The sequence below is a fragment of the Mastomys coucha genome, unplaced genomic scaffold, assembly GCF_008632895.1.
Source record: "Mastomys coucha isolate ucsf_1 unplaced genomic scaffold, UCSF_Mcou_1 pScaffold21, whole genome shotgun sequence".
NCBI classification, from domain to species: domain Eukaryota; kingdom Metazoa; phylum Chordata; class Mammalia; order Rodentia; family Muridae; genus Mastomys; species Mastomys coucha.
In genome coordinates, this window is record NW_022196904.1 from 141,157,546 (window position 1) to 141,183,033 (window position 25,488).

The following is a 25,488-nucleotide window of genomic DNA, read 5'->3' on the forward strand; positions in this document are numbered from 1 at the left end:
AGAGGGCAGCATGGTTAGGGCCTTAACCTTGATTTATCTCTCTAATCTACTCAGCCTCCACTTTGGTGTCTACCCCTAACTGCCTCCCATACTTGAGTTCAGGCCAAGTCCCCAGGGAAAGAACCCTTGAATGGTCCTTGAGCTAGCCACATCTTAATACTGAGAGGTGCTGAGAATGGAGCAGGAACCACACCCCATGGACATCCATGTTTGGATACAAGAGGTGTATTCCCTGAGAAGAATAGGCTTTCTCTATCCCAGTCCTCACTGTGACCATGTGGGGGCAGCAGTACCTGTCATCCTCTTTGGCCAGGGCTCCTGGATCCTCAGGTGTGCAGAAAAAAAAAAACAAAAAAACAAAAAAAAAACAAACAACAAAAAAAAAACATGTTCTAGGATTTTGAAGAGCCTTCATAGAAAGGGATTAAACTGCTCCCGTTTGTGGCAACATCTTGGGCTTGTTGGTCCTGGCTAAGCAAAGCCAGAGGTCCTCAAACTAGAGAGAACCAAGAGGGTCCTTTCTTCAAGCTCTGGTCTGCCTGTGACGCATAGATCATGGATTTTCCTTCTCTGTGAGTTCTGCAGCCTAAGACACAACAGCAGTAGATTGGACATGTTCAGAAAATAATAATGTATGACTGGAATATGACACACTCCTCACACTCCATGTGAAGGAAGCAGTGTGTAGGCAGGCTGGCCCTGATGTCACCTCTCCTCATTTCACAGGTCCCAGGTATCTTGCCAACATTCTTTAGAGTGTTGCTCGCCTCTGCTTTTCTTCCTTGTCCTGTGTATTTAGGCCCGTAATAGTTGCATCTGGACTGAATGCTTCCAGCCTTTTTCAGTCTTATTGTTCCCTAAACAATGCAGTGAGCAATTATTTATAGAGCATTTACATCACATTAGACACGAGGAATTAAGAGATGGTTTAAAGTGTATGAGGGGATGTGTGAAGATTACATGCATATACTGTTTTATGTAGGCAAGACGCACAGGCTGATCTGGGTATCCACAGGGGTGCCTTAGAGGATGGGTCACCTACAAATCCTTAGGTAGACCAAGAGGAAATGTTAGCATATTGGAAAAAATACACTTTCTGAAAAGATTTTTTCCTAACCAGCAGGTCTGCCTCACCTTTCTGCCCTGAGTCACACTAGGGTGGTGTGTGGGGGTCTGTTTTAACTAGCCCTCCAGGAAGTTCTGATGGACCCTCAGGTCTGCCAGTTGTGAAAGCTTTAACTTTTAAGGAACTGATGTCTGTCTCAAAGTAACATCGTACAGTTGGGAACGTAGTTACACTCTCAAGAGGATTTGAATTTAACAAGTCAAAAATTCGACACCACGAAGGGGGAGAACTGGGAGGTAATAACAGGCAAGCCATCCATTGCAGACTGGACCATTCATTCTTTCATCTCTTGAACCGCAGACCTCCAAGCAGCAGTGTCGTGTTGTCTGCTCCTCCTCCTGCAGTGGCCAACCTGGGCATCCCCAATCCTGTGTGCAGCCAGAAGAGGCCATCTGCTCAAGCAGATTGCTTTAGATGGCTTCCTCGTGTGGATGTTGAGGGTTTACTGGGGGGTGAGGTCCATTGTTTGGAAGCTGTTGCCAGTCACCCCAAGGTAGTGTCCTCATTTCTAGCCACTTGGGATGCATGGCTAAAGACCCGTGACGTCCCTAACTACATTTCTCAGCCTTTCAGGGCTCAGACTTGGGCTCATCTCCGGCCCCTGTGGGTGCGCCAGGGCGCAGCGGCCTGCAGGACTCCCGTGCGCGCTGGGTCCCCATCCCCCGCCTTCTCGGTTGGACCGAGAGTCCGAGAAACTGGGGGGGCGGGACAGTGCCCCGGGGGCAGGGCCGGGCGTGGTGGCCCCAGGCCCTCGCGGGTGGGGCGAGCCCCTTCGCGACACCGCCCTCCCCGGACAGCCAATAGATGTGGAGGCGCCGCGCCTGGATTGGAGCGGGAGCGGGACTGGCCAGCGCGGAGGCCGGGACGAGGGGCGGGCGAGGCGAGCGCTGTCAGCGCGGTTATAAGGGAGGGAAAAGTTCCCTGCGCGGAGAGCCGGGCAGGCGCACGCTCGTACGGCGGCCGCAGCGGCAGGGCGGGGCCGGCAGGGCGGGCGGTGGCGGAGGAAGACCCCTGATTGCGACCTCGCCTCCCTCGGTGTGGCTCTCTTAGACCTCGGTCACATATCGGGGGTCCGGAGGACTTGTGCACAGCGGCCATGGGCGGCGTCGGGGAGCCCGGAGGGGGACCCGGGCCGCGGGAGGGGCCCGCACCGCTGGGGGCGCCCCTGCCCATCTTCCGCTGGGAGCAGATCCGCCAGCATGACCTACCAGGCGACAAGTGGCTGGTCATCGAACGCCGTGTCTACGACATCAGCCGCTGGGCACAGCGGCACCCAGGAGGTAGCCGCCTCATCGGCCACCACGGCGCGGAGGACGCCACGGTAAGCTAACCCACAGCCGGCGGGGTGGAGCCTGGCGCTAGCGGTGGGGAGGGAGACCTGGTTCCTAGGCTTGGAGTCTCATTCCACCTGCGGACCTTAGCATCCTTTTTGCTCTTTCTGACCTTTGACCCCTACTCCCTGGCTCCAGAGTTGAGATGGAGCCTGGGGTAGGAGGTCTTTCTCTTGCGCGGAGGGCCGGCTGTTGGGTCAGTCTGTGCAATAACTAGATCTCAGGGAGGAATGGGCCCACAGAGGTGGGTGTGCCGTGAGGGGCAGGCTCTGCCCTAGGTAAGTACTGTCACTGTTGTACTGAGGGTCTCTGCTCTCAGTCTCTCAGGCTATTATCTGGTGTTTCCAAGAGCCAGGGGCAGGGCTGGGTCCCTAGCGATAGGGATGTGCCATCAGAGACTGGGGGCTGGGCAGCAGAGCTTGGGCAGGGCCTGGAGGTCTGTGGCTTATCCAGCACTTGTGTGGACTGTTCTGAGAGCCAGTGACTCACCTCTGCTGGGCTGGCAGCTACACGTGGGCAGCCTTTGCCAGGCTGGGTGGGCCTCTATGGGAAACACAGTCACCCCAGGCACTGACGGGCCCCTTGGGACTCTGGCTTCCCATTCTCAGTCCTAGTCTAGACAAGGAGGGATGTGACTGGCCTGAAGGACTGTCTGGCTGGAGCCCAGTGGTGAAGCAATTTCCCAGACCCTTCCTCCCTCAGTCCCACTCCATGGACAAAGGTTGTGGCCATGATGCTCTGCCATCGACTATTCAAAATTGTAGGTTAGTTACATTGGGTACCAGGAAGATATTTAAGACTGGAGGGAATGATTCTCTAGTGGAAGAACTTGGTGGCAGCAGAAGAGATTCTCTCTGTCCCAGAATTGTCATTGTCCCTCTCCTCCTGGATTCGCTCCAGGCAACTGAGAGGGATAAGAATGAGACAGTTCCTGAAAATCATCAACCTGTGGGCCATTGTGTGTGTATGTGTGTGTGTGTGTGTGTGTGTGTGTGTGTATGTGTGTGGTGTGGTGTGGTGTGGTGTAGTGTGGTGTGTGCGTGCGCCTTCCTTCCTTCCTACCAGGGCATGATGGGCATGAGGTGCCACAGCCCCTCCCACTGAGCCCTGGCAACCCTGTGAGGATCATGTTGTAGCGCAGGACAGGATGCTGGGCAGGAGAGGAGAAGGACAGCAGAAAGCACTGACTGCTTTTTCTTGCTCAGGGCCAGGCCTGCACATGGGGCCCCTCCTACATGGGATTCCTAACTTTATATTTAGCTCAGTTCCCTGAGACCTCCATGTAATGGTTTTGCTACAGCCACCATTTTGAGTCACAGCCAGTAAGGTCTGTTAGGAAAACATCTCTCTGCATCTTGTAGCAGGGTTCTGGCTCTGCCATTGAAGACACTCAGAGGTAATTCCTCTGAACCTTAGCTTCCTCATTGGCCAGGTGGGGAGAGTTAGGCTGTAAAGCAAGCCAGCCGAGGGCAAGACCGCACCTTCTCAACCATGCTGCTGTGTCGTGGTTGTCTGTTCTGTAACTGCTCTTTAGAGTAGACTGGAGAGTGCAATGGGACAGTCACAGCACTCCCAAGCCTTTTCTGGGTGAGCCTATCTATTCTCTGACCCTGCCTGTGATAGGAAAAGATTGCTATCGGCCCTAGACATTGGGGTAGAGTGGGTGTACTCAAGTTGAAGGGTTGGGAGGGGGCTAGGTTCAGGAGACCCTAGCCTTTGTCTGTGATGGACCCACAAGGAATACTAGGGGCTGAACCAGTCCAGTGCCCCGTGTGGCTGAGTCCAGATACCAGGTATCCCATCCCAGATCCTGGAGCTCAGGTTGGGGGTGGGATGTGGCTGTCCACTTGCATCAGCCCAGCCGCCCATCAGCTGTTCTCATGTCCAGGCAACAGAAGCTTTCCTGCCAGGAAATTCTCAGAGTTCTTGTGCCATGAAGTCAGCTTGTGGCCATCCTGGGATACAGAGCCTGTGCCCTAGGGAGAGTACTCTGGGCCCCGGGCCAGGTTTGTCTAAGAGTCATAGGCAACCCTGAAATGAGAAGAGGCAGCCAGAGAGGTCCTGCTGGAGAGTCACATACCAACCACCTACCACGTGCTCGATTCTAAATTCAATGCTTGTTATTGATACTATTTCTTAATCCTCAGGATACTTACCAGCAAGGCAGTTTGTTACTGTTATCCCACTTTACAGATGAGAAGAGAGATTCAAAGAAACAGTGTAACTTGAAACGGGCAGGTGTGGGATTTGAATGCACAGCCACGCTCTGTCCCACATTGGTTCCTCAGTAATGGGATTCCCTGAATCCACCCACGAGTATCTCCTGTGTGCTCCTCACCCTCTGCCTCTGCAGATGCAGCTGTGAACAAAACATTTTCAGGGAAGGAGTGTCCAACAGATGGATCAGCTAGAGCAAAGGCTCAGAGGTAGGACCATACCACCCAAACCTAAGGAATAGAGCATGGCTGTGCTAGAGAGCAGTCACGGGAGGCGGAGTCAGAAAGCAGACACGCCAAGCTCCCTGGTTATTTTTGATCTTAGAAGGACTTAGGTTTATTCTAAAGAAGGAAGAGATCCTGGGAGGGCAGAGCAGGGAAACCAAAGGGGTCTGATGTATGTTTAAAGGAGTCTCAAAAGGGCAGGATAGAATTTAGTTGGTAGACTGCTTGCCTGGTGTTCATGATGTCGTAGGTCCCATCCCTAATGCTCATAAACCTGGTTGTGGTGGCATTCACTTGTAACCCCTGCAGTTATGAGGTAGACACAGAGGATGTGGAGCTGAAGGTCACCCTAAGTATGAGGCAGGTTTGGGACACAGAGGACCTTGTCTTCAAATAAAAGGATCCTTGGGGCTAGAGAGATGGCTCAGAGGTCGAGTTCATGCTGTTCCTACGGAGGATCCGAGTTCCATTCCCAGCACGCACATTGGATGGATCACAACCCCTTGTAACTCAAGCTTCAGGAGAGCCACCAGCTCTGGCCTCTGTGTGCACTGTCATTTGTGTAGACATATTCCCCTAACCCACACACACAAATACACATACAAATAAAATCACCCTTTAGAAGAGCAAGGGCTTTAAGGTAAGGTAAGCAGGTTAAGATTAAGATGGGGACCTGCCCTTTCCTCGGGGAGAAAGTTCAGAATAAGTAACAGTGTAACTTGGCTCCAGTTACATGTGAATGGAGCCAAGGTAGAAGGTCTGAGATATGTGAATACTAGTAGGGACACTAGTAGGGGACATTAGAATTAGCTCTGTAGGCTGAGGATATGGCTAAGTAGTAGAGTGCTGGCTGAGCATGCTCAAGGTCCCGCGTTTTTTTAAAAAAGGAGCAAAACAACCCATTGGGCCCAGCATTATAGTGCAGTATGTGGGAGGTGGAAGCAGGATTGTGAGGAGTTTCGTATCAGTCTCAGTTGCACATTGATTTGAAGCCATCCTGGACTGCGTGAAATCCTCTATCAAAACCCTCAAATGCTCAGGTTATCTCCGCATTACCATTAGAGAAGGAGCTGACTTGTCTTTATACTGTAACTCTCCTTCCCCTGCAGTGTGACAGGGATAAGAGTACTCTGATTTTGGGGCCACTGTGGGAATGGTGATGGGCACCTGGGCGACTTGTTACCATGAGTAATGAAACCCTGTTCTTTACTCGTGTGGTTGTGGAGAGGGTGAGACATTTCTCAGCAGTCCATGGTGCCCATGAGGCTGAAGCCCTGTCAGCCCTGAAAGAATCCAAAACCCAGCAGATGTGAGCCCCCTGACATCCATCTTCCGTGGCCCCTTGGGAATGGCCTGAGCTAGAAGTAGGGGTGGCCAGCACCACCATCAGAGGCTATGTCATAGTAATTTCAGCCAACAGTTTTTGATTAGGCTGTGTTCTGAGAATTTTAGTTGTACTAATTTACTTAATTCCTCTAAGAACCTTCTGAGGTTGGGTCCTGTCTGTTGTGTAGATAAAGAGTTTGGTGCAGAAGAGAAGCAATGTCATGGCACCCTAAAACAAGGCCTTCAGCCCCGGGCTTAGGAGGGAGGGTGTGTGTCTAGATGGGAGCTGAGAGGGATCAGAATTATGGACCAAGCTCTGAGGCTTGGGAGGCAGGATGGCCTCAACCACCCAGAATCAATGCCCACACCCTTTTCCTACCAACCACACTGGCTGCTTTGAAAGTCCTACTTCAGCGAGTAGTCATTTTCTGGAGCCTGAGTGGGCATTTGTTTTGTTTTGTTTTGTTCTGAGACAGAATCTCATTATGTGTCTCTGGCTGGCCTAGAACTCAGTATGTACACTGCTCTGGCTTTGAACTCATTATATACACCAAGCTGGTCTAAACTCACAGAGTTTAATTGCCATCTCCCTCCTGAGTACTGAGATTACAGGTGCAAGCCACCACACCTGACTCGGGTGGCATTGTTTTTTTATAAAGGTGTCTTCTACAGGCCAAAGTAGAAGTACTCCCCTGTGCGTAGGGGTCAGGACTGTGACTGGCAGGAATGTAGCGTGCAGAGGTGGGGATGAGGGTGACCTCAGAGTATCAGGCAGCCTACCCCCTCCTTTCCTGAGAGAGAAGGCTTCCCCTGGCTGCCTTTGGGTTTCTGATAAAAGAGCCAGTGGTAAAGCCAGAGTTCAGTGGTAAAGAGAGGACCACATGCCAGAAGGCCGGGTCATTTTCAGGTCTTTGCTGAGCCAGCAACATCTCTGAGGCCACAGGTTCTGGCTGGCAGATCAAACATATTCCCACCCTTCACCAGAACAGCGGGCGTGCCAAGGGGTCTGGGATAGCTTCCTTTGGGCTGGCTTTTGCTACACGGACTTAGAGCCACGGGTCCTGGTTACAGAGCCGTGTCCCTGCTTCCTTGTCTTTGCCTCGGTTTTTCTATCTGTAAGGAGGGTTACAGATAATGTTTCCTCACTGGGCCTCTTGAAGGCAGTGTTGGGAAGAGGGTGGCAAGGAGCAGTTGAGTGCGGAGCATTGGCTCTTCCTGTCTGTCCTTGATCTGGAGAGCAACAGAGGCAGAGACATCCTTGGAGATCCTTATGCCCACCTCTAGTAAAGGTGTAGAGAGGCAACAAGTGTAGGCCTAGATCATCAGAGCTCCCCCACCTTCCTGGCTGATCTGGAATAGTCTCCATTCTTTGGCCAGAAACCAGAGCTTCCTTCCTCCCCTCTCGTGCCTGGGGTAGAAGGAGGCTGACTCCCCCAACCTCCACTCTTCCTGTTCTTTAGCCTGAGATTCAGCTAGGTCTTCACCAAACACATCAAGTTTCACTTCTCCACTCATACCTGCAGCCTGTGGGTGCCAGCAGCAGGTGCATAGCAGGGCCCTGGGGGCTCTTGTTAGTTGTTAGGCCCTATCGAGGTGCCTTACGGGCCAAATCAGTTCTCCCAGCAGCTAGCCTGTGAGACGTATGTTAACACTTTCCATCTTATTAAGAAGAAAATGTGGAGGGAAGAGGGGAGCAAGCCTGTCTGGGACTCCTAAATGGAATCACAGTTCCATCTCTGCAGGAGGGCTGGCTCCTGACTGTACCCCACCTCCCCAGACCCCAGGCAGCTGCTTCATGGAGCTCATAGTGAGGCTAGGGATCAGGGCACGGGTGCTGGTGGTCGGGACTTTGAGGTTTCCATATTCTGAGGGTGTGGGGGCATCACAGAGAGCAGATTCAAGATCAAACCCCCAGCTCTGCCACTGCAAACTCTTCCGCTGGGGACAGGTGTCTCAAGCAGGCTCACCAATGCTCACCTGAAAAATAGTTCATAGCCCTGCCCTGGGAGGTGTGGAGGGCTGGCTCTGGACCTGAAAGCTTGCTCCAAGCCAGGTATATCTGGGCACAGAGCCTGTAGGGGTCACTGGGAACTTGGTGTTGCTATGCCTTTTTGTTTGTTTTGTTTCATTTTTTTCTTAGATTAAAGAATTAAAGATAATCTTTGTATCTTTGTAATCTGTATCTTTGTACAGGTGTTTTGCCTGCATGTATATATATGTACATCACATGTATGCCTGGTACTTAATGTGTGCACATGTGTGCAGAGGTCAGAGGAAGGTGTTGAATCCTTTGGAACTGTAGTTACTGATACTTGTGAGCCACCACATGTAGGTGCTGGAAACTCAACCTGGATCCTCGGCAAAACAAGCCATTTTTCTTAACCACTGAGCTATCGCTGTAGCCTGTATGGCATGCCTTTTGACTCCAGCACTTTCTACCCACTCTTATCTGAGACTTAATGAAAGATTTTCAATTTCATTCATTTTGACCCTTCTGAAATGTGTGTGTTGGGTGAGATCACAAAGTTTGACACATATACCCCTTAACCTTTCTGAGTCTTCCCTTCACCCTCACCCTTGGCCCTTCATCCTAGAAAGGACGAATCCAGAGGTTCTCAGCTTGTGGGTCGTGACCCCTTTGGGGGAGATAAATGACCCCTTCACAGAGGTCGCATAAAACCACCAGGAAAACACAGATATTTACATTATGATTCATAACAGCAGCAAAATTACAGTTATGAAGTAGCAATGAAAATAATTTGTGGCTGGGGCTCCCCACAACATGAAGAACTGTATGAAAGGGTCACAGCGTTAGGAAGGTTGAGAACCCACCTCATGGGTGCTTCCTGATAACATCATCTCCATGCCCACCCAGTCCCAAGGCCCCCAGCCTTCTGTCCAAGGGCCTAGGGCCACCTTCTTGTCCCTTTCCCACCAGCAGAAGGCCTGCTCTACCCACTGTGGAAATTTCAGACCTGGTCCCAAGGGACTCATACCTGCCCTATCACTTTCATGGGTTGAGCTGACTGGAACACCCTTGGGAGAGCCTGGCTCTGCTCACCCCCCTACTGTGCACACCTGTGCACACCTGTACAGGAGGCTGTAGCTTTCATATGGTATTCATGTGGGCCATGACCCTAGGCACATTTCTAAGAGTCTGAATCTTTCTTGTTGACGCAGTAGGTTTCTCTCTGTGAGAGAGGTTTGGGCGGGAAGGGAGGAAGGAAAGGAGGGAGGGGGGAGAGAATCTGTCTGTCTGTCTGTGTCTGTCTGTCTTTCCATACCCCAGGTTCTGTGCCCAGATGGGGAAGTTTCAAATCACCACCAGCTTTAGGGAATTCTGGCACTTGATACAGCAAGGGATAACCTTGAGAATATTATGCTGTGTGAAATAGGCTAATCACTAAGGGACAGATACTGTCTGACTCCATTTAAGTGAGCTTCCTGGAATAAGGCTAGAGCCATGTGGAAAGAGAAGGAGGAGTTTGATGGGTATAGCATTTCATCTGGGGAAGAGGAGACAATTCTGGAGATTGATGGCCACACATCAGCAGGAAGGTTCTGTAATGTCCAGGACCTCACACGTAAGAGTGGTAAACTGAGGTGTGCTTTATAGATAATAATAATAATAATAATAATAATAATAATAATAATAATAATACAAAAGGCTGAGGATGTAGCTCAGTTGGTAGCATGCTGCCTAGCACCCACAGATTCCTTGGGTTCAATCCCCAATAATGTACAAACCAATAGTGGTGGTGCACACCTGTAATCCTCAGAGATGGGTGAATCAGAAGCTTAGCACCAGCCTCTGCTATGTCTTGATTGCAAGGCCACCCTGGCTATGTATGACCCTGTCTTAGAAACAAAGACAGCAATAAAGTTTGTGTGGAGCAGTCCAGTTTCAGAAGGGTCCTGAAGTCAGGAAGTAGAGTCCACTAAAGTCACATGGAAATGGGGTCAGCAGAACCCCAAGCCCAGTCCCCAGTGAGCTTGGGCCCAGGCAGCTTCCTGTGGGACCCCATTCTCCCATCTCTCTGCCCTCTTCCTGTGTCCCTGCCCCTCCTTCATCTCCAAGGGAAATAAGGGCTGTGCTTTTATAACTCTCATTGCTTGATGAGCCCCAGGGAACCAGGCAGCCTGAGTTATTTTGGAAGACACACCCTCCTAGAACCCCAGCCCCTGCCTTGGGTCAGTGACCCTAGAGTAGACTAGATATGGCCTCTAAATAGTATCCTTCCTCTGAGGACTCCTCAGAAATGTCCCAGCAGTAACAAGGGCTTACAGTCATTTTCAGCTTCATGTTATTTTAAATTTATTTTTATTATCTTCTTCTCTCTCTCTCTCTCTCTCTCTCTCTTTCCCTGTCTCCCCCCCTGTGTGTTTGTGTGTTGTATGCATGTGGGTATATGAGCACCCGTGTGTGTAGAGGCCAGAGGAGGTCAGTGAACATCCTGTTCTTTTATCTGTCTCATTGAGCCATCCTTCTGTCTCCGCCCTTCCCCAATTTCTGCCCCAGGGCTAGGTTACACACTTACATAGTTCTCCCTATGGTTTCTATCTGAGTGATAGGGATTTGAACTCAGGTTACATGCTTTCCCAGCAAGTGTTTTTCCCATTAAGCCATCTTTTCAGCCTTTTATTTTTAATAGACACTTAAAAGAACTCTGTTCCTGGGGCCAGTGGGGCATTTCAGCACCTGTCTCCAGTGTACAATGATCAGGGTGATTAGCTTAGTGACTACAGTGGGGTGACTGTAGTTAGCAAGGTCATTTCTGTTTCAACCTACACAAGCTGGTGCAAGACAATAGGAGGCTCCTGTTCTTTGTCAGACTTTTGCAAAGGTATTTCTTTTAGCATCTTGGAAGGGCCCTTAAACTCCTTTCCCAGGGCCATGGGGACAATGCCATCGAGTCACCGCTCTGCTTTTGAAATCTGCAACTATAAAAGTCAGAAGAGCAGCTGTGACCAATAAATGGGCTAGGTGTGATATCATATACAAACAATGAGTGGTGTGAGTAAGGTACAAGAATAAGCCTGAAACAGGAAGGAGGAGGGAGCATGGCCACCTTCTCCTTATCGGCTGTCTTCTCTCCCTCTTTTGCCTGTTTCCTGTATTTCTCCTCACCCCTGACCAATTATTATAGAGAGTGTCAGGCTTTTCTATATTTAAAGGAAATTACACTATCTGCTGAGAATGTACCTCAGGTGGTAGAGTGCTTAGCTATCACACATGGAGGTCCGGTGTTCCGTTGAGCACTCCTGTGAACTGGGAGGGCGTGGTGGTGGGTGCCTGTAGTTCCAGCACTAAGGAAATTGAGACAGGAAGAGCAGTTCAAAGTCATTCTCTCTTGAGCTATTTAGTGACTTGGAGACCATCCAGGCCTATATGAGACCCTGTTTCTAAAGATAAACGGCAAATCAAGTAAGTGTGACTGCTTAAAGGCCTTCCTTGTGTAAACCCAAGACCTCAATGTGTATGGCCCACCACTGACCCACTCCAAGTGGCTCCAATGACAAGTCCACACACACACACATCTTACCCACTGTTGTGTTGATGAAAATTGAATAACGTTAGCATCTGTGAGGCAAACCTTGTTTTATATGATGTAAAAAAAAAAAAAAAAAAAAAAAAGGCTATGGCACACAGAAAGCTTTCAGAAGGGCTAAGCCCGTTCACGGATGGACTCAGTCTTTCTGGAGTTCTTTCAGGCATATTGAGAGGAGAAACCAGTACTTGATGAAACAGATGGGGCATGGCAAGTGAGTGGTGTTAAACAGGGTACTTAGGCCTGAGAAGACTAGAGAGGGCTTATAGGTAAGGCTCACTCTCCTGGTCTTAATGTCTGTGACTGTCCAACATCTAGTTGACTTCCTGGCTGTCTATTGACAGCCCTGCTTTTTTTTCTTTTTTAGTTTTAAAATTTAGATTTATTCAGATTTTGTGTGTGAGTGCTTTGCCTGCATGTAACACATGCATGCTTAGTGCCCACAGAGGTGAGAAGAGGTCATTGGATCCCCTGAAACAGGAGTTAGTAGTGGTTAGAAACCAGCATATGGATGCTGAAAATCTAACCTAGGTCCTCTGCAAGAGCAACAAATGTTCTCTTATCTACTGGGCCGTCTCTTTGACCTCTCAATGGCCTCTTCACTCTGTTTCTGTTGGTTCTTCCTGGGTGCTACATAAGCTCTTCACTGACTGTCTGTTCTCCCTCAGGATGCCTTCCACGCCTTCCATCAGGATCTCCATTTTGTGCGCAAGTTCCTGAAACCCCTGTTGATTGGAGAGCTAGCCCCAGAGGAACCCAGCCAGGATGGAGCTCAGAATGTGAGGGAACAGCTGGAGAGCTTGGGGACATTGCCTGTTGCCAGTAGCAGCTTGTTCTGTATTACTATTGGGGATGCAGGGTGGGGCTGGGTCTGTATCCCCCTTTGGGGTCACAAAGGTGAATTTCTAGCAATGTACTGTAGAAGTAAGGATTGTAAATAGGACTTAGCTAGGAACGTGCTGTGGGTCTCCAGTGAGCTCTCTTTCTGCTCCAGAAGCAGTGGGAACTCCCTTGTGCCTCCAGTTCTACAGTGAGGATATTTTTGAGTCTTAAAGATTTCCTCTGTTGGCTCTAATTTTCTCTGCATATCACCTACCCCACGTCTTTGGGGTCAGGGAGAGACTTAGCCACAAGCTAGTTCCCCAGGCCAAAGCATATCCTGTCTGGTGTTATTATTGTTCCTCCGTCTATCACCCAGCAATGGGAAGTGGGATGGCTTAAGGACGCAATGGTAAGTTTCTGGAAACTATGGCAGTCCCTGCTTCCTCATCTGCTGTACTGCTTCCCTGCCACAGGCCCAGCTGATCGAGGACTTCCGAGCCTTGCGCCAGGCGGCCGAGGACATGAGGCTGTTTGAAGCGGATACCACTTTCTTTGCACTCCTTCTGGGCCACATCCTGGCTATGGAGTTGTTGGCCTGGCTTATCATCTACCTCTTGGGCCCTGGCTGGGTGTCCAGTATCCTTGCTGCCCTCATCCTGGCCATCTCTCAGGTAACTCTTAAGACTACGCAGCAGATGCGGGGTCCAGAACGTGTGGAAACGCAGGACAGTTTTCTTATGAATGAAAGAATGAATTGATAAGTGGATGCATGAGAAAGTGAAGTGCCAGAGGCCCTTAAGATCCACCAGATCCAGAACCACCTACAGCCCAGCCCTATGTGTGACAAGGCTTGTGTAGGTGAAGAAGAGGATGATCCCTTGCTGCCTATCACAAGGATCGTGGTGAACACTCCTGTGACAAAAAGACAGATTAGCGAGAGAAAAACTTAGAAAATTTATCTGATCATAGTCTTATGTGGCACAGAAGCCTTCATATTAAAGAGCAAAAGATCAGAGCGAGCCACCTATTGTTGTTATTTTTAGCATGTATGTTCTATGAAGCTGGAACAGTCTGTAGGGATAGGAGCAGACACGGAAGGTCAATGTGATAGAAACAGAGTGAAAGGGTCTGAGCCAGTGGAAACAGGCTGGCCCAGAATCCTGGCAAGGCCTGTCTGCTCAGAGTCTTCTTGACTTTTTTCTGAGGCCTTCTTCCTTCCCTGGTGTGGGGTGGAATGCTTTTTGAAATGGATCTGAGAAGCTCTTGTCAGATGAGATAGCCCTTCAGGCAAAAGGGAAAATTAGAGCAGTGATTGTAGGCTTTGAGGAAGAAGAGCCCTTGTATCTACAGCCTGCTTCAGGTAGGGTAAAGAATTCTAGGTTCTGTTATTTGCCTCAGGGGATCCAGGGGAGCAGGAGACAGGACACTATGAGAAGAACAGAAAGTTTGCTTCTGAAGTCATTATTCAGCGGTATGATGTTTGTATGCAGGCACGCTGCCAAACTCAATTGCGTTGGTCCAGTTAAAGAGGCAGCTGGTTTCAGTAGAGCATCAGTAGTAGGTGGAACACTAGGAGTGAGTTGACCTCTGGTGTCAGAAGTGACTGGCTTCTGCCTTCTCTCTTGATCTACTCCTCTCCCCAGGCCCAGTGCTGGTGTCTGCAACATGATCTAGGTCATGCTTCCATCTTCGCTAAGTCCAGGTGGAACCATGTGGCCCAGCAGTTTGTGATGGGGCAGTTGAAAGTGAGTGTGGAGCTGGGCGGGCATCTGTGCTGGGTTTGTCCGAGTGTGTGGGTACCTGAGATCCCTTCTCCCCACAGGGCTTTTCTGCCCACTGGTGGAATTTCCGCCACTTCCAGCACCATGCCAAACCCAATATCTTTCACAAGGACCCAGATGTGACTGTAGCACCTGTCTTCCTCCTGGGGGAGTCATCTGTGGAGGTAGGTGGGGTGGGATGTGAATACTGTCAGGAGAGGCCTGCAGCTAAGGGGCCTGAGACCTCGTGCTTGCTCCCCAGCTTACCCTGTGTTCTAGCTCTAGCTCCAGTCCTTCCCCCACCTTCTAGCCACCTGGGGATGAGTGGCTCAGGGGCTAGAATCTAGAGTTGCCTTTGACCTTGGCCTCAGCCAGCCCCCTGACCTTGGCCTGGCGAGCTGTTCTCCCCAGCCGACGCCTGTCTCCACAGTATGGCAAGAAGAAACGCAGATACCTGCCCTACAACCACCAGCATCTATACTTCTTCCTGAGTGAGTACCTACTGGCCCTCTGGGGTGGGAATGTGGCGGGGCTTAAGCCGCAGCCTGTGCCGCCCACCTGAAGGCTCCCAGCCACCTTCTGCTCTGCCCGTTCTCTTTCCCACCCTCCCTAAGATTCCCTCTGCCCTCAAGTCAGGGTTGTCCGGAGTCCTAGAGTATTTTGTAATTGCCTCTGCGAACAGGGACAGGGTAGGCTCAAGGGCAGGAATGTGTAAGGCTGGCTCCTTACTTCTATACAAGGGACAAGGGAGGTGGGAGATGGCCAAGAGCCAGCTAGCAAGGGACAGAGTATGAATAGGACCTTGTAGGAGCTGTGACGTGAGCACTTATATCCTATGGGTGTTCCTCTTCTTTTCCACCCACACCACTTGGGTAAACCATGCCTGTTCCTGCATGCCCTTATGCTCCCTTCTTGCAGTTGGCCCACCGCTGCTCACCTTGGTGAACTTTGAAGTTGAAAATCTGGCATACATGCTGGTGTGCATGCAATGGACGGTGAGTGGGCACTGCTCAGGATCCCAAGCATATAGCTTTCTGGGAGAGGGCTTCAGGGGACATCACTCTCCATCCCTGAGTGTGAATGAGTGTATGTGTGTGCATTGATGTGATTTGTATGTGCTGTGGAAGAGCTCCCCCAAACCCCCGTTCCTGGGTAGAATCACTGGATTGACTGCCAGGCATCTGTGTCCCAGGGACAGGCTGCCCTAATGCACCCTTCAAGGTCACTGCCACAGACAGTCCTACCTGGTGATAAAGTGGGGACCCCTGTTCTTTTACTCAGCCATAGTAGCAGAAGCCCATTGAGGGGTAGAGAGAGCACTGAAGCAAATGAGAGTTGAATGAGCCCAGCCCTTCTCCTGCCTCCCAGGTCCCCAACCCATGGAGGCCACTCAACACTGCCTTTGTCCTCCTCGTAGGACTTGCTGTGGGCTGCCAGTTTCTACTCCCGCTTCTTCTTGTCCTACTCTCCCTTCTATGGTGCCACTGGGACACTGCTCCTCTTTGTTGCTGTCAGGTATGGCCAGATTCAGAGTGACAGGGAGTGGGGAGGTCTCACACAGGTGTCAGGGGACCTTGACCACAGTCTTCCTTGCTTAGCCTGTTGTCCCTCTGCAGGATGGGTGGTAGTACCACCTCTTCAGGTGGCTGATGTACATAATCAAACACTAGCAGAATGGCCAGACCGTGGGGCTGGCAGGTCTGAGGAAAGAAGCTTGGCTTGGTCATGGCTCTGTGGGTGACCCTCTTGAGAAAGGTTGACATGGGCTTAGCCTCATTAAGGACATTGCTCTATGAAGTTTCTTTAAATGTCAAGGTGGGAGCAACTAGATACTCCCATGGTATAGATGGGTCCAGTTTTGGATTCAGCTGCAAGCCAGCTTCCACTCTGAACTCGATGTGGAGCAGTACTAAAGCCTTCCTCACAGGGTGCTGGAGAGCCACTGGTTTGTGTGGATCACACAGATGAACCACATCCCCAAGGAGATTGGCCATGAAAAGCATCGGGACTGGGCCAGCTCTCAGGTAGGTACTGCAGTGTCTGGTGGGAGGATATGCCAGCTGGGGAGTCACAGACTGGGAGGGATCAGGCCCTGCTGAGGCTTCCAGGTGGTGGGGTCAAGGTTCTAAGCCAGTCTCTCTCTCACTTGCACCTCTCCTGATCCTGGCAGCTGGCAGCCACCTGCAATGTGGAACCTTCGCTCTTCATTGACTGGTTCAGTGGGCACCTCAACTTCCAGATTGAGCACCAGTGAGTGTGGCCTGGAGGGTTTGATGAGTATGGGGTGAGGCCAAAGCCAGGGCCCAGGACTCCCCTATGTGGGGTCCCTGGAAGATGAGGTGAGGCATGGGTGGGCTCCCTCTGAGAGTTCCCTACTCAGATCTGGCCTGCCCTTCCAGCCTCTTTCCCACGATGCCAAGGCACAACTACCGGAGGGTGGCTCCCCTGGTCAAGGCATTCTGTGCCAAGCATGGCCTACACTACGAGGTGAAGCCTTTCCTCACCGCCCTGGTGGATATCATCGGGTAAGGCTGCACCTGGGCCCCTCAGGTTGCATGTACTAGTCTCTTCCAAGGCTCCATGCTCACTCCTGTACTGATCTTCTGTACACCTGCCCTCAGAGGGGCCCCTTCCTAAGAACTGACTTTCTAGAGCTTTTCTGATTAGCCAGTGCTCTCCTCCCCCCACCCTCATTATGGAGGACTCATGGAGCCCTACAAATATGGCAGTGAGTCAGACAGTCTGAGAGGTTCCCGTGTCCTGGGAGCTGGAGCCTATGTTCTAGTTGAGGAAATAGAAAGCAAGCAGCTGGAGGGCTGGGGAGGGGTCAGTAGATAAAGTGCTTTCCTTGTAATTGATAAGAACCTGAGTTCGGATCCCCAGCACCCATGTGAAAATCTAGGACCGATGGTATGTGCCTGTACTGTCATCCTAGTACTGGGAGGCAGAAAGCAGGGATCCCTGAGACTTATTGGCAGTGAGCTTTAGTTTTAGTGAGAGACAAGTACATATACACACACATTGAGTGGGACGAGAAGGAGTGTTAGGGGTTAAACAAACACTCATTGTTTAACCAATGAGTACATAACAGAACATGGGAACCATTTTAATAACATCACAAGAATGAAAACCTAGGGTGGAGGCAGGAGAAGGGATGCAGAGGGCAGGCAGAGTGTAGTATTGTTTATGGCACAGCAGGTAGAAAATATGGTGGAGCTGATGTGTGAGCAGAGGCGCGAAGCAGGGAGACAACTGGTCACTGGGTAGAGGGGCCTGGCTGGAGAATATTCCAGATAGAGGCCCTGGGGCAGGAGTGTGCTGATTTGTGAGAGAAGAGACCACCTGGCTTTCAGATGTTGCAAAGATGCCCTAAATGGACATGCACTCTGAGCAAGGGCAAAGCAGAAATGCTAAGCCAATGTGCTTGTACTTGTCCAGGCAGGGGTGAGAGGGCTTAGCCCCCAGTAGCAGCCTTGGAAGTGGGGACAGAGGTTGGAAACTCGGCCTGCAGACATCTATATAGTGTTCTTTTCCTGGCTTCGGTACTTGTCTTTGGCATCCCGATGGAGCGGCTTCTGTGCCCCACGTGTTTTTGGGTTGCAGAGTCCAACAGGGAGAGGCAACAGGGAGAACCAAGTGAATGGTGGCCAGGCCCCCTGAGGCTCACAACTGGACTTGAGCACCTGCCACTCATCTCCTTGTTGCAGTCCAGATTCCACTCTGGTTAATGAGTACCTGGCCCCACACTGCCTGTCCCAGTGGGGATGGGAACTCACAGGAATGTCTTCACTCAGCACTCCTTATGGGACACAGGGGGGTACTAATACCTTCCAGTTGAGTCTCTGACCCCTATCCCCACCTCTCAGGTCCCTGAAGAAGTCTGGCGACATCTGGCTGGATGCATACCTCCATCAATGAAGGCAACACCCTCATGGGTGGTGAAGGGGGTAAGGGTCCAGACTCCAGCAGTCACCAAACCACTGGGCAAGATTGACAGCCATCCTCACCCCCTGCTGGGGCAGCCTGTCTGCCTGCCTGGTCCTGCTGGCTTTCCTCAGCCCTCAGTATTTTCTGTTCAGGAACCCAATGGCCATGGCACATGTCTAACAGGATCGGGGTGGAGGGAACGTACTTAAAATGACACGGTGAGCATAGCATGTTTTCCTAGAGCAAGAATTGGAGGAAAACTTGTTATTTTTATATAAAAAGCAACCCAGACACATGGAGCCAAGTGTTGGATTTTCATGAGTTTTAGAGCTAAGTCTGCTTCAGACTTGGTGGAGGGGGCATCAGTGTCGAGCTGGGGTGGAATGTAAAGAGTTTCTCTCCACACTGGGTGCTCCGGATCATGGAGGCAGCAGCTACTCCATCTTGACTCTACCCCCTGGCTTGTTCCTACATTCAGCAGCACCTTGGGGTGAGTTATGTATACAAGGGCCTAAGGTTAAGGATCACACCTGCAGGAACCTCTGGAATATGGGATGGGAAACCCTTTATGTCTTTATTGGCTTCCTATAGCCCTCTATGCAGGAGGGCCCAATAGTGGGAGCTCTGCTAGACTTGGCATTGCATAACAGTTGTAGTGCTGAATAGGCAGCGACTCAAGTGTGGCCATTCCATCCCTAAGCCCTTTAAATCTAAGGACTATTTCTTGAGCAGGAACTAATCTCCCACTTGGCCTCATGATCTTCATCCAGACAATGGGTACAGTTGACCGCACCTATCAACCTTTGAACAGCTCAAGGCAGAAATTTTGCTTTATCTTGATTCTCTCCCCTAAGTGTTAAGGATGTTCCCTTCTACTCAAGCTAAGCGCTGCAGTCTAGGAGGGCATCCCTTCCCTAGGGCTAAAGAAAAAAAATCCAACTCAGTGCTGTAGGCACACAAGGCAAGGACTCCACTATTGACCTAAACCCAAGTTTGGTGGGAAAGGAGAGGGGACAGTGGACTCGTTCAGCCCCAGCACCAACACCCCATGGCTCCAAACTGGGCTACAGATCTTTAAAGAGGTCCGGGGAGCTTTTGGCTATAGTAAACCCAGCAGAAATGCCAAACTGGGGGTCTCCTGTAGGAGGCGAGGTCTCATCACCAGCTGTGGGGACTACCCCACCCTCTTTCCACTCCCTGGGACCTCCTTGTCTAGGGAATTCCCAGTAGAGGCTTCCTGGTTACAGTGAGGGAAGCAGAGGTCCCATCATCTGCTGGGTGCCTACCTTGTTCTGCTCCGTTTAGCTTCCGACCCCCTTTCCCTGGGATGAGGTGGACAGAGATAAGTCTTCTAGGACTCAAACCTGCTTGATCTCAGGGAAGGAATTCAAGCTCTTAAAGCCAAATTATCACTTCCAAAGTGATGAGAAATAAAAAGGATGCCCCAGGAAGGCTCTCACCAAAAGGCAGGCTCAGAAGTGAATTTAAAAGCTTTATGCATATGACCCCCATGCCTCTGGGCTAACTATTTTGTTCTCTGAGACAAGCCCTTTGCTTTCTCTGGACTTTATTTTCTTCCTCAGGTTAGGACTAGAGATCCCTTGAAAGGTACTTCAAAGCCTTGTACACATACTAGTAATCCAAGGTACTTAACAGGAGGATCACAAGTTCAAAGGCAGCCAAAGCAACTTAGTAAAACCCTGTTTGAGATGATAATAATAAATATTTTAAGGGTCTGGGAATGTAGCTCAGTAGGAAGACTTCTAGTATGTGTAGGCCCTGAGTTTAAGCCCTAACACACACACACACACACACACACACACACACACACACACACACATACACACACACACACACGCCCCTACTTCTTGCCTCAAAAGCAAATTTCTTATACTCAGAGTGTGTCACACTGTCTTTCTGTACTTCTGTTCCCTGCAGGAAGTCCCCTTTCCTATCCAAATTTTGATGATCCTAGTACTACATAGGTATGGCCAATGGGGCGCATTCTCTCGACATACTGTCTGGCAGCACTTGGTCTCCATACTGGCAAAGTCAGATTTCTGTTGGTGTCTCTGACATGCTTAGAGACATACTCTGCTCAGAGGAATCACCCAGCCTGCAGCACCACCGAAGGGTGTCCACATGATTGCAGGGTGAGCTGCTTCATGCTGCCCCTAGTGGTGGCCACGGGGAATGTGCTCTCTCCCTCCAAATACAGAGTTACCCAATAAAATACCCTGCAGAGACCCTTGCCTTTGGGTCTCTTCCTTCTATCTGGAGCCCATTACTGATAGGTCATCTTTGTCCCATCTTCCCGTCTGTCATCTCTGCTATAGCTCCTGGCAATGGGTCACCTCCACTCACCTGAGTCCGTCTTCCTGTAGAGATCACAGACCACACTTATCAAGAGGACAGGAAAAGGCCTTGGTAGTACCTTTGAAAGACCCCACTGTCTCCCTTTCTATTTTCTGTACAACAGTCCTGAGTCCAGAAAGAAAGCTTCCAGAGGGAAGTCACGGCTTGTTTGTTCTTTCAGTCAACCAATAGCTAAGAGACTCCAGTGGCCAGCTCACATGAACCAGCCTCTGCCTTTGTGGGTGTGGCCGGTAGTGGGGTGATAAAGGCCTTGCAAAAGAACGATGTGTAAACATACTGTGTCCTTAAAAACGTCAATACTTTCCAAGCCGTGTTTCCTGTTACTAGTTCTCTTAGGCATTATGAGCTCGTGAACCAAATGGCTTAAAAGAAAACCCAAGTTCCTTTCAAGTCCCCCTCCCCCCACCAAAAAAAAAAAGAAAAAAAGAAAAAGCCTTGATGTTGGCAGAAGGCAGTGGGGCCACTGTGAAGTCCTAAGACACTGGGCGGTTTTATGTTTCATTTATCTGTGAAACCAGTCTGGCTAGATATGTGTAGTCCTGTCAATCAAAAGAACACTGGTGTCCAGAACCTACAGCAAGTCTTTTCCTCCAGCCCATTCACAGGTCACCAGATGACCTGCTGCGACTCACTGCTGCGTGGTCTATCTCACAGCAGCTGGCCTCTGTGCAGTCCTTTCCAGTTCAGCACAGCGAAGCCTGCTGAGCCGCAAATAGGCCCAAGGCATGGTAGCCCAAGTGGCTGTAATCTTTCTCTGTTCTATAACTTCTTGCCTGAGGCCTTCCCCCTCCCTCCCAGTGGCCTCAAGGGCTCCCATGGGTTCAGCTGGTCATATGAGGAACTAGTCAAGCTGCTGATAACCTCTGGGCTTCCAGTTATACACACAGATAGACACGCACAGATGTCCAGGCTGCTCCAACAGCCCCTGAGACACCTCTGAGTCTGGTGTCTGGCGTATGCTCCTACTACCTCAAAGATGGTAGGGTTTTTGTTTTTGATTTCTGGAGTACCCCATCCTTTATCATCTCTTCCACCTGGACTAACTGCCCCACTGCCTGCTTCTTCTACCCACGGGGCCTCCTGTTCAGTATGACATTTGGCATGATGGAGGAAAGGGAAAGAGATGGCCAAGCCAACTGGGGTAGAAGCTGGAATTCCCTATGTGCGCTCTGATTCATCTGCTATCACTGCCTGGGGTGGGGTGGGGGTCGGGGAGAGTAGCTTCCCCTGTCTGGTGTCAGCCTCTTGGCCTGTGAGATGTTAGGGTTGCATTAGGATGGGCTTCGAATCTTAGAGAAGTCCAGGACTTTGTTAGGGGTCGGAACCCACCCCACAACTTTGGGGATATTGGTCATGAGCCTCAGTTGAGCACTATAACAAGAGAGGAGCTGTTAAATGTAGAGAGCAGGAATGGCTGTCTTCTGCTCTGGACCTTAGGTAGTGCTCAGGGCAGGGGTTAGGAGTGTGGATGAGAAAAGACAAGCTCATGGATGTGAGCCTAGATTTACCTTCACAGCTGAGACCACCTAGCCCTGCTGGGTTCCCTTCACTCACCCTCCTACTCCCCAGATCTCTGGGTGTCAGATGCCATAGACCCCACATTCACATTTGGTGGGGGTTTGGCCTGAGGCATTCTGGGTACTGGTGAGCCAGGTCCGACCCAAGCAGCAAGTGGAAGACAAGCATAGGTAAGTACTGAAGATGTGTTCCACAAAGTCTGCCATCACCAATGTCTCCAGTGGGCTTATCAGTCAGGTGAAGCCAAGGTGAGGCTCATGAAGACTGACAGAGGTCAGCCTTGGAGGCATTCTATTGCATGATTTTCTTTTCTTCAAGGAGGAAACTGTGGCAGTGAGTGCCCTGGAGATGAGGTGGCGTAGGACTCACCCAGGACCACTCAGAGGATCAGTGAAAATGTCTGCCATTCCAAGCCCTATACTAGTTACAGTGTAGTCACTGGGAATCATCCCCACAGAATGCCTACTATCCCTCTGTACTTATATAAATAGGTTCTGGTCATCTATGGAGATGAGATCTCTGCTGGAGCCCTCCCCAACCTTGCTGGGAACAGCTATGAGGTCAACAAAAAGCTTGGGAGTGTTGGCTACCCCCATGCCGGATGGCTCTTCTCTGACATCTCTGGAATGACATGGCCCTCTGAGTCTGTTCAGAGATGGATGCAGCATGGGTCCAATTGCAAGGTGAACTGGGCAGGTACCTCAGGTGCAGATCAGTCTGGCTTCCCAGGCTGGAGGTCAGACCAGAGCCCTCTGCATAAGAACTGTAACCAGGGCTGGACCGATACATACCTTCCCTAGGCGGTAGAGACTCACCAAGCCTCCACATGGGCACAGCAACACAAAATAAAAGCCTCAGTCTCCAGAACCTTCACCGTCTCTCTTAGTGAGAGGACCAGGGTTCTGTTCACCACTTGCCTTTAACATTCAGGCCTTTGTCTTGTGGGGCAGCGCCTCCCTTCCAGACCCTGCATTACCACACCTGTGACATGAGCATACAGGAATACTAGCCATTCATTGAGCCATTCATTGATCTTGGTGAGGCAAGTGAGAATAAAATTACTTTTTTTTTTTATTTCCCAAAAAAGTAGAGGCCGGGAACAAGGTGATACAAATGACTGCCATCTCCTTAGGGGTTCTCTGCCTCTGTGGAGCAATGCCAACTGGTCTCTCTTGGCTCATGGAGTCCTGGAGGGCTTGCCCAGTGCATGTTCAACCTCTTCCTCGAGTTTACATATTGGTTAGTCCAGTTAGGTCTCAGAATGACACAGCGTGGGTCCCCTCCTGATAGAGCCAACATCCCCCCTCCTGCCTATCCTCACATTTCCCTCATGCCCTCAGCCTCCTCTTCCCTCTACACTCCTGCCTGAGCCTACCTGGGTACCCCCAACAGCCCTCCTGAGACACCCCACCCCACCCTGTTTCTCCTGACTTCCTGATAGCAGCAACCTCAAGCCACAGCTTATACTGCGGTCCTGATGGTGAAACCTAGCTCTACCTAAAGGGCAAGGGACATCTGGTAGACCCAGCCAGCCCTCTGTTACTCTCCTACCAAGAAGCATTCTGCAGGAAATGTTAACACAACAGGTAAAACAAACAAACAAACAAACATCTGTAAAGACAGGGATGAGCCAATGAGAAGCCAAGTGCTAGCCAGACTGGCAGCTCTATTCTGGGGAGAGCTGCTCAGAGCCTCTCCTACAAGGTCCACATCCTCTAGACCAAGCATCTAGAACCGGCCAGAGATTCTGGAAAAAGATCTGATTCTTCTAGAATCTTCGGGCCTTTTAACTAAGAAGCACCTGATTGTAGTGGGAGAGGTTAAGGCTCCAGACTGGGCAGTCCCTCCTTCAATCTGGCTACTGCCTCTCCTGAGCCCACACAAGGAGCACTCCCTTTGGGTTCTGGAGTTGGGTAGATGATGAAATAGAACCTGTACAAACCCTAGGGTCTGGACTTGTGATGGTGGGCATGAGAGGACTTTTCCTTGGGCCTCGAAGTCTAAGCCGGCCCTTGGCAGCTGGAAGGAAGCCTCAAGTACCAATCCCAGCATGGGAAGGACACTCAGAAAAAAGCACATCTTCACCCGAATGACTACACCACAGTGCTGGCAGGGAGTGTAGAGCCAAGTCCTGGACCCCTGTTCCACAGACCCCCAGAGTGTCTGTGGGACAGAATGGGGTGGGGACTAGGCTGCCCGGAGCAGAATGTTATACCAGGAATCTTTAGGTGCAGAAGTTAGAGGCGGACATGTAACCACCTGGTACAGCTACCTCTCCAGCTCTTTGGGAGAAGGGTCTGGAAGGCAGAAGGGACAGGGCCAGGGCTGACAAAGGGGGAACTCCATGAGGATAGAGTAGGTAGGTGCGAGGGAAGAGAAGAACAAGAAAGGATGAAAGACCAAGTACAGGGAATGTGAGCCAGTAGACACTTCAGTCTCACGAGAACCCTCCAGAACAAAAGCCCTCCCCTCCCTCTGGCTGCCACCCAACAATGCCCCTTCCCCGAGGGTGCCCTGAGGATGGCCTCTTCATTTATGGAGGTAGGCATCCAGCCACAGCTCCCCAGACTTCTTCAGCGAACTGCAAACAGAGAGAGAGGGGGCCAGGGCTCAGGAACCAGGATGGAAAGGAACCTTGGCCTCCAGGCAGTGAGACATTTAGGAAGTCATGTTGGGGCAGCAGGTGCTTCCTCTCAGCTACTGGCAAGAGCTTGCCACTTACCACAGGATACCACAGGAGCTGTGGGCTACTGACTGATGCAGCCCAGGGAAACCCCTGGGAAAGGAGACAGGGGAGGTCCTCTCCTAGCCCTGGGTGGACCAGAGTTAAGTGGTCCCCACTGTGAGCTAGAGTCTCTACCGTGAATAAGCCCAGCCATGTGCCTCTCACCTCCTCAGCCCCACCTCATCTCTGGCCCCGGCCTCCAGCCCTTGTCATGCTCACCCCTTACCTTACAATGTCGAGCAGGGCCCTCAGCAGTGGCTTCTCCTGGTATTCAATGCCATGCTTGGCGCATAGAGACTTCACCAGTGGGGCAATCTTGTGCAAGTTGTGCCGTGGCATAGTGGGGAAGAGGCTAGGGGAGCAGGTGGGCAGAGTGAGTGCAACCCAAGACCCATGCTCTCCATCTCTCCTCAAACCGAGGGAGGCAGGCAGGTCTGAGGTCCTATCTGAAACCAGGACAAGACTTTGGCTCCTGCCAACTGCCTGCAGATGTTAGAGGTGTGAAGAGGGGCAATTTATGAACACGGGCACTCCAGAAACTCATGTTAGTATTGAACAGCCAAACACAAGGGTCTCGTGTTAAAAAA

The 25,488-nt window shown here is 50.8% G+C and overlaps 2 protein-coding genes across 4 annotated transcripts in view; one reads left to right on the forward strand and one right to left on the reverse strand.

Moving 5' to 3' along the window:
• Window positions 1-1,983: 1,983 nt before the first annotated feature.
• Window positions 1,984-20,965, forward strand: Fads3 (fatty acid desaturase 3). 3 transcript variants are annotated; one of them, XM_031389652.1, is made up of 13 exons: window positions 1,984-2,447; window positions 12,442-12,552; window positions 13,069-13,266; window positions 14,239-14,340; window positions 14,418-14,540; window positions 14,786-14,846; window positions 15,274-15,350; window positions 15,773-15,870; window positions 16,283-16,379; window positions 16,526-16,605; window positions 16,755-16,880; window positions 18,222-18,302; window positions 20,619-20,965. In XM_031389652.1, exons 1-12 carry the CDS (start codon window positions 2,223-2,225, stop codon window positions 18,271-18,273), a joined length of 1,350 nt encoding a protein of 449 aa, XP_031245512.1. In that variant the 5' UTR covers window positions 1,984-2,222; the 3' UTR covers window positions 18,274-18,302; window positions 20,619-20,965. The 3 variants fall into 3 exon arrangements, with proteins under 3 accessions (XP_031245512.1, XP_031245511.1, XP_031245510.1); XM_031389651.1 differs by lacking the exon at window positions 20,619-20,965 and adding an exon at window positions 20,221-20,529 and having other exon boundaries at window positions 1,985-2,447; XM_031389650.1 differs by lacking the exon at window positions 20,619-20,965 and having other exon boundaries at window positions 1,986-2,447; window positions 18,222-18,581.
• A 2,258-nt stretch (window positions 20,966-23,223) lies between these two features.
• Window positions 23,224-25,488, reverse strand: part of Fads2 (fatty acid desaturase 2) — a 44,822-nt gene continuing 42,557 nt past the window's right edge. The window contains exons 11-12 of the mRNA XM_031389654.1: window positions 25,128-25,253; window positions 23,224-24,757 (exon numbers count right to left, since the gene is read on the reverse strand). Of these exons, the coding sequence (XP_031245514.1) occupies window positions 24,706-24,757; window positions 25,128-25,253 (178 nt within the window). The 3' untranslated portion in view covers window positions 23,224-24,705. The remainder of the gene's footprint in view (window positions 24,758-25,127; window positions 25,254-25,488) is intronic.

Coding starts and splice junctions, on each gene's coding strand:
- Fads3 (XM_031389652.1), top strand. CDS start 2,223: ATGGGCGGCGTCGGGGAGCCCGGAGGGGGACCCGGGCCGCGGGAGGGG. Junction 12,553..13,068: donor GCCAGGATGGAGCTCAGAAT/GTGAGGGAACAG, acceptor TCCCTGCCACAG/GCCCAGCTGATCGAGGACTT. Junction 14,341..14,417: donor TTGTGATGGGGCAGTTGAAA/GTGAGTGTGGAG, acceptor TTCTCCCCACAG/GGCTTTTCTGCCCACTGGTG.